This window comes from Pterocles gutturalis, unplaced genomic scaffold (genome assembly GCF_000699245.1).
Source record: "Pterocles gutturalis isolate BGI_N339 unplaced genomic scaffold, ASM69924v1 scaffold2226, whole genome shotgun sequence".
In the NCBI taxonomy this organism is placed as follows: domain Eukaryota; kingdom Metazoa; phylum Chordata; class Aves; order Pterocliformes; family Pteroclidae; genus Pterocles; species Pterocles gutturalis.
In genome coordinates, this window is record NW_010097452.1 from 26,748 (window position 1) to 35,441 (window position 8,694).

Below are 8,694 nucleotides of genomic sequence, written 5' to 3' on the forward strand. Positions count from 1 at the left end.
ATTTATTGTGAAATAAAATGTCTCAATTTTTTTGTGAAGTTAATTGTGAAACCACATTCCTAACCAAGATGCCTAGTGTACACTTATGGTAGGAACACCAAAAGTAGAGATAGTTTTAGCTGCTGAGAATTATCTACCCTAACATGTTGCACCAATCAATAGCTGGCTTTCAGTTGCTCACATTCCTAAAACCATCCAGTTTTGAAAAGGAATATATAAAATGTCAAATAAACAGTTTCAGTGTAGATACTTCCAGATACTTCTGGAAGATATAATTCCAGAAATAATGACAAATAGAAGGAAAAAAAAAAAGGCTTGAAAGATATTTTCACTTTTTGCAGAAAGTAATGGATAGATGGAGTGGTTCCTTTAGTAAGAATGTAATCAACCTGATAAAGTTCAAAATCCTAAAATGTGATTTCATAAAACCCCTGCAATAAACTGAACTAACAATGCAAAGGATTTGTCTGAAAAAAAAAGAGTTTATTTGAAAAACACTCAAGAATTACTATTAAGAAATTTTCCCCTCTACATTAACATATTTACATATACTATACATATGAATATACAGAGTTATTATTTGAATTGTGCATTAATATAATGAATCCATAGAACTATATATTGTACAACAACTTGGTTTAAGGTTTTGGATTTCTTGGATATAATGCAGTCTGTTTTTTGTCTGAAATTGTCTAAAAATTAAGCATGTGTAAGACACGTTAACTCAATGCATTGCTAGCAATTTCCTGTAGACACTGTTATTCACATTAGTAGAGCATGTAGCCCTTCTACTAGTGGTAGACACTGACTGGCCACTGCTGTTACTGCTGTTAGGATCAAAAGTCTCTTTGCAATTGAAGAAACTGAAAAGTTGTCTCTGATACTGAGAAGAAGCATAGTAGTAAATAAAGGGGTCAATGCAACAGCTAATGCTGCTGATACAAACACAGAGTAGATAGGCAAAGTAGAGATACTCTAAGCTGTTGTCATAAGAAAAATGGATATAATGAATTAACAGGAGGACATTTGTTGGTCCAAAGCAAATAACAAAAACAGAAAAAACAGCCACACACAAGAGCAAGGCACGCATCTTCTTATTTTGTTTTGCAACAATGGTAGAAGAACTAAGACATCGAATGATGCACATGTAACAGACAGCAGAAATAATAAATGGCACTACAAAAAAAACAAAGGAGAAAATGGAGAAGAAGTAGAGGTAATAGCTGTGAAGGTCAGATTCACTTAGCACATCATGGCAAGTAGTTATATTCAAAATGGGTATTTCCATCGTTTGCTCTCTGATGAGAAAAGGTATAACCCCAGTTATCGCTACAAGCCAGATGATGAAACAAATCAGTGAGGCACGCGTTATTGTACGCCACCCAAGAGACTGCATGGGATACACCACTGCCAAGAAGCGATCGAAGCTTATGCTCGTCATAAGCATTATTGAACAGTACATGTTACAGTAGAAGGCAGCAGTGATGAAACGGCACATCTGAGGTCCAAAAACCCAGTTGTTTCCAGAAAAGTGATAAGCAATCTTAAAAGGAAGCACGCTTACAAACAGGACATCCGCAAAGGCCAAATTCAGCATGTATACTACAGCTGGCTTTTCAATTTTCATTTTTTTCAGAAACACAAGTATTGCTGTAATGTTCAGAGGGAGACTCAGCACAAGCACTAAGGTGTAAACTGAAGGAACAAAACGCGTCAGCCACGGACTAGTGAGGTATCTTGCTGTTTGCACTGACACTGCTCGTTGTTCATGTAGGAACAATCCAGTCCGATTGGTGGCTCCTGATCCGACTTCCGAGTCATTTTCAGTATCACCTTCAGTAGGTATAGGGTCATCCTGGTCACTTACGAAAAAGCGCACAAAACTTCTGCCGCGTGCTATGCTGCTGTTATATGGGGAGGCTGAAAAATAAGAAAGTATACAGATTAAGGGACAAATATTTGCCTACTATGAAAAAGCAAAAACATATTTCAAAAAGAAAAGCAACACAAAATAATAAGGTTAATTCCTGATTCAAAACACAGACTGCCCACAGATGTTAATCCAGCCCTTTTTATTTTTAGCTCCTGTTACAAGTTTGGGTAAGATGTCCTCCGTTGTCTCCTATCTCTTAGTTTGGAAGATTTTTATGGTAGGGACTCTATCTGTGCTTAAGGATCCAATCTCATCTGTGCTCTTTTTGGGCTACTTTAACACAAACACAACAGTAAAGTTGCCACCATTGAAATTTATTTGCCAGATCCTTCATACAGTTTATAAGAAATGAGGTGCTGGGATAAATACTAGTATTCATACACAAAATGGCCATTAGAAATACTTGTCACCAAACCAACAAAAAGTTAAAGTGCAACTAAAACATGAAGTTATAGAAATATTTCTATGTGCTCTGGAGACATCCTACTCAACCCAATGGCCCCCACCCAGACAGATGGCACACATCTGCGTGCAGTTTTCAAGGCGGATGTGGATCAATCTTTTGCTTGCATGAGACAGGTAGCCACAGAATGCACTGAAACATTTCCCCAGTTCTATTTATTCTACCCCACAGCACGCATCATTGAGGACAGTATGTGTCCAGTGTGCCTGTGCGGCACTTCTGAAACCTGCCGCTAGTGTTCCCTCTACATCAGGGTCTTCTGCAGCATGGTTTGGTGGCTGTGACTGAGAAGAAAAGTGTCAGGACAGGGTGTCTCTGCTTTTTCAATGTAGCTGTAATGAGTTAGGAATTTAGTGTTACCAAGTGTTGAATGTGTGGTATGGGTTTATTTACGTAAAAAACCCCCAAACAATCAAACGAGCTACTTTAGACATTATTTCAGAAAAGTTGTCTGCATGGAGACTTATTTTGGAAGACCATAGTTTTCCGTTTCAGCTTAATCCAGTTAGGCTTGGGACAATTCAAACACATGGGCAGACAGAAGTGACAGAGTTACTACTTAAGTAATTATTCATCTGCTTAGCTGTGCAATTCATCCTTTGTTGAATCCTAGACAACTGAAATAAAAATGAAGGTGTGTTAGCTTAAATCAAGTGAGCTGAAAGTACATAGGCATGATTCACCCATCTAAGATTCTATTAGTTAGAACCAATTAAATAATTAAATAATTATACAGTAATTCAAACCATTTTTTAATGCAGATGAAGAACAAAAGCATCTGAAGGAGGCAGATGGCAAAGAGAGGGGTGGCTGCAGCTTTAAGCAGGCAGTTACCTCCCTTTGTGAACAGGCTGTGCAAGAAGGGCCCTGCAGAGGCTGAATTTTGGTGGAACTCAGACTTGAAAGTGGGGAGAGATCAGAGGACTTTTAGGGAAATTTGGGGATTTTTTTAAAGCTGCTATGCTGCATTATAATGCCCTGTCACAGCAGCATTCTGGGGACAGAGGGAACAAATGGGGGGGGGTGTTTGAGATAATGGCTTTCGTACGCAAAGTGACTAGATTGCAACCTCTGCAGGCCAGAAAAGGATGCTGGGTGAGAATTAGAGCCTGGGAGCTTGTTGCATAGACAGCAGTAGGAAGGGTTTACTCCTTTTACTGAAACACACATACACAGAAGTATGTGAGATTCAATGTTTGCACAGAAGAGCACTAAACCTATTTATACAACGGCCTATTCTGGTGTCTAAAAGAGAACCCTAAAAAAAGGCAAACTATAGATCCTCAATCTTTAACCTTACTTTAAAAAGTTTAGTCAAGTGGCTGGATGGCTCAAGGAGTCGGCTCCTAGTTTAGCAGTTCAGGTGCAGCACAAGTTATATTTAACACCTCTAACTTCAGCCTGTGGCTGACACTCATCCGTTCACCAGTGGCTGACATCAAATAGCTAGTGATTTCAAGTACTTAATGATCATTGCAACAGAAATCTGTCACAACTGACACCATCTATATTAATCTCTTTTGGGAGGATTGTAATTATACTTGAATGAGAAAAACCTAATTTCTCATGCCCAGAGGCTTTTTTCTCCATGGTAAAGGCATCAGCAAGAGTGATGAAAAATCCTGAACAGTACCTCTGGTATCTCCAGTACATACAGGTTTTATGAATTCAAGACTTTGAACGCTGTGAATATATATTTCTTCCACTGACATTTCGAAAACAGGAAATTTCTGAAACAAGATGATTATGATCCTAGTCCCTGAAGATCTACTTGTCATTGTTGGTTTCTCCACCAGCAACGAACAGTGTGGAGAACCAAATGAAGAGGTGACATGGTTTCGTGTGAGGAAGGCATGTTTCTGGGGAACACAGATATAAATGGAGTTGATAAGATGGAGAGTAAGCCCAGGTCTGCAGTCAGGAACTGTATTGCCAAGATGACCTCTGCCTGACGTGGTAACTGAGATGCTTCCAGCAAGAACCTCTCATCCCAGTATCCCTGAGCTTTGAAGGGCTTTGCCTGTGCCACCTCACTGCCCACTGCAGTGCTGCAGTGCTTCTCTGTTTGAGGACTAGGGGGCAAATCAAGCAGAGCCACTGACCCTTAATGACTGAGGTTAAGTCACTCAATGTGGAAGGCCTTGGTGATAACCTGACCCATTTCTTGCCAGTGACTCCTAACTTAGAATAGTATGAAAATATCCTAAAGGAAAAAAATGATGATTGGGCCAGTTAGCTTTTATTGACTACCAACCTTTGTCTTAGCTATTGGTTATAGTTACTTGAACATTGCTAATAATTTAATTATATCCTGAATTCTTGTATCTAACTTATTTACAACTTAGATGAAAGGATTTAGAGTCTGCATTACTCCGTTACCTAACTTTTCTAAAAGTATAATCTTATCACAATAATTCAGGACAAAAACATTTCAAAAATAGTTTAGTTAAAATTCTCTGGAATAATACTCTAACTTGGTGAAAACTATGTGTTCTTTGCACAAGCAAACACCTTCTAAGTTCAGACTTGAACTTAACCTTGATGCTATTTACAGCACGTCCATGCTGAGTCTTGTGCTCAGTCCATGTCTCCACCCTGAACACAGATTACATGAGCTCTATAGAAAAATGCAATGAGATCTCAAACTTGCTATTTCTTCACTACTTGAAAATATAGAGTGGGAATTTAAACCTTCTTCATGAAATTCAATTGAATTTTAATTTAAAATATTGAGAGCCACATATCAGTTTTTTTCCTTTGCAAAGCTGCTTGTATGTTTGTATGACACAGTGTCTGTGTATTACTAGAAAAAGCAATAGAGGACTTCATGCTTTCTGAAACAGAACGTAAGATAGTTACTGTCCTGAAATTCTGGATTCCTTTTGTGTCAGTGTTCATTTGGAAAAGACGATGACCAGGGATTTACAGACAGAAGGGAAGAGCATGAAATGATGTCATATTATTTCAAAAGAGCTTAATGAACTTTGACAATAAACATAAAGGTCAGTAATGGGAAACAAGCATCACTTATAAGCTGGGATAGTACAAGACAGCAAATGCAGTCACTCTACAGAAAAGATTTAAAAACTACAAATAGCTACAGCTATACCAGAATCTGTCAGATGTTCCTTTCTAGCTGTTTTAAAGCCGTAGGTATCATTTGTCTCTAAAACATATTTTGCTACAGCTTAAGTAATTTTTAATAATTCAAATAATCTCTGAGTAAAACAGAGGTAAAGCTTGTATAATGATCATCAATGTTCAGTCATCCTATTTTTTGCTAGGTTGTCATCTGATCCTTTTGGAATAGGTCAAACATGATGTATTACTATTTTTTGCAACTACTAATATTCTCATTGCTGATATGAGTGAGTTAGCAGCTGTATCAAAGTACTCATAAAACATAAATGGGTATGAGAGAACAGGACTAAGAAATTATGAACTAAGGAAGAGCAGGATAAATCACGGAGGTTTTATCCTCGTGGTGTGAACAATATATATAAATGCTTCCAATAAGGAAGCATGGAAGGCAAAAATTACGTAGAATCAGTATGATACTCAAATTGTCTGAAGTTTTCTTTTACTGCCTGTGGACTCTGCACTGATACTCCAACAGGGACATAAAGAAATGACGTAGAAGGCTCAGTAATTTTGGGATTGTTTGATTTTAGCAATCTATACTGTGCTGTTTTCCACCAAGGAACACATAATTTTGGTCTCACAATTAGCATACGCATATTCTCCTTACTCTGAAAAACACTGCTTTTTTTACACAGAGCTAGTTTACAATTTGCTTTTGTGTCTGCATTCATATGCAAGGGGCTACTGTGCATACTGTTCTGTGAAAGGAGAAGCAGAGAGATAAAAATATAATGGTTTTAACCAATTTTAAAAAACACCCTTGAGTATTTCTGTAGACCCATAAATCTGGACAGGATTATACAAACCGGCAATGTTCGTGTCCCAAGGGATATTTCTGCGAGGAGGAAAACTAAGGATTAGGCTCCTACTCAAGCCAATTAAATACAATTGCCATATACTGCTGGACAATGATTAGTACAGTTTTCTGGGCATTAATGATGACAGCTGCGGTTTATAAAGAAAAAGTTGTTTCCTCTTATCTCCCTCCCCTTTGTACAATTCACATTGATGAGCATCTAGAATCTAAATAACCCAGTGGCCCATAAATTTGGTACACACATGCACAATGTGAAATGCATGCCAGACATGTTTATGAACAAGGTAAGAATCCCGTAGGACAGATGACAGTTTTTTGCTTTTATAATAATAAACACTGTATTGTCTTTTAAAAATATTCTTTAGCCCACACCTCTGTTTATACAAAATTTGTTATTGTATTACATGAGTGATGTAGTAACAATCTGAACACATTTTCCTCAAGTGTTGTTTTCTTGCAACCAGATGTCTGCTCCTTTTTGCTTTCTTTTCTGAATAGCTTTCACCACAGGTGCTGGCTATAAGCAATGACAACACGTCTCTATCTCGCTATCAGTGTCCCAATCCAGGGAGGTCCGGGCAGGTTCAGACCTCAGCCAGCCACCTCAGAAGCACCTGGTCCACTAATCTGCAAGCACCTAGTGCCAACCCACTGCCAAGCTGTTGCTTTTTCCCCTGCCTGCAGGACGAGCACAGGTCAGTACTGTGATAAATGTGGGTACTGAAGGACCAAGGTAAAAGTGGGGGAGAAGCTGGAGGTGCAAGGGCAGAGCAGACCTGGAGATACAGCAGTGTGTGGGCGATGGGAATTAAGTACACTGTGGTGGAAACAGGGAACATTATCCAGGACAGTGGGGAAATGATACCATTACAGGGGGAACGAGCACAAGGAGAGAAGAAGACATGTTCAGATGCGCAGGCTTTGTTAGTTCTACTGCGCATGAAGTAACTTGTTTTGCATTTTTCTTTTCCTAGTGATGTAATACAGTAACTATTTTGACCACTGTTTCTTAAGGAAGCAGCAAATAAATAGTGTAATTTGGCATGCTCTTTAATGAAGACTATAATTGTAAAAGGCAGGAAAACAAGTTTGAATGTTTCCATAAATTGTAAGAATAGCATCCAACAGTACCGTCTTTTTTCTAGCATTAAAATGTATAGTTTGTCTTTTACCTCCTGCCTGCCCCCCACTTTTTTTTTTTAATAAGGATATTTTCCAATACAAACATGGTTGTGGTCTCTTCATTCCCACATGTCCCACTTGCGCCAAAAAAGCTGTTTAGCCACAATTATTTGCCCTCTCTGATACTTCCCTCCCAGCATAATTACAAACACTGGTTCTGTCCCTTTTCAGCCTTCATTGTAGTAGTCAAAGTACACCACACGCTTAAATTTCCCCTTAGCTGTTCCTCTAATCAGCCCTTGCTGTCTGTAGAGCTTGAACTGAGTCTTTCCAGCAGGCATCTCATGTTATTTGTACAGTCGTACTATGTTCACTATGTGATTGAAAGAAATGTTAAATTCAATTAAAAAAAAAAGTTGCTAATTTCTAAATGCATTGTTTTGCCCTTTGTACTGTTGTTCCTCTACCAGAAACTGGGAAGTTACAAGTATCTGTGCCTTCTCTTACCTTCCCTCCCTCAGCATCTGCACTGTCTGACAAGCTCTGAGCTAGACGGATCCATGGTCTCACCAGTTACAGCACTGATGTTGCGATTAGTGCTATTTCTAATTGAATAACGATGGAGATCATCTACTTGGGGTAGATATTCTGGATCATTTTCTGTTGGCAGATCTTCCAGACTTAGATCTTCCAGACTTTGTGCTACCTACAAATTCAGCTGGCACTCTGTCTTCTGAAGTTGTTAACGAAAGGCAATGCCAGTTTTTTAAGGAAGTCCACCAGCACATCTCGCCAGCCCGCTCACTTCTTCCCATGATAACCTGCTATTGTGGGTTACCCTCCTCAGCTGGGGGGGGACAGCTGTGACCCGTTCCTCACTACCAATAACCTTACCTGTGGCACCACCTCATTCCCAGACCTATGTATTTCTGATCTATGACACTGTCTTTATTGACAGTCTTTATTTTATCTGATCTAGGTGTTCCCGCGCCGGCAAGGGGATTGGACTAGATGATCTTTCGAGGTCCCTTCCTATCTCCAACATTCTGTGATTCTGTGAAATAAACCAGTCCTCAAAAAGCCTCTGTTTGACACTGCTCTACCCAGGATAACTTTATGTTCCAGCCTGTTCTCGGCCGCTGCCGTGAGAACAAACCCGGGGCAGCGTTTCGCAACGGCAAAGAACGCGCGATCCTGAGCTCCAGCTGAAACTCCAGA

General features: G+C 39.3%; 1 protein-coding gene across 1 annotated transcript; it reads right to left on the reverse strand.

Moving 5' to 3' along the window:
* Positions 1-565: 565 nt before the first annotated feature.
* F2R (coagulation factor II (thrombin) receptor) lies at positions 566-1,920 on the reverse strand (the record flags this gene model as incomplete). The annotated part of the gene is made up of 1 exon (XM_010087226.1): positions 566-1,920. A coding segment is annotated over one exon (1,196 nt), but the record flags the coding sequence as incomplete, so codon positions are not given.
* Positions 1,921-8,694: the final 6,774 nt, after the last annotated feature.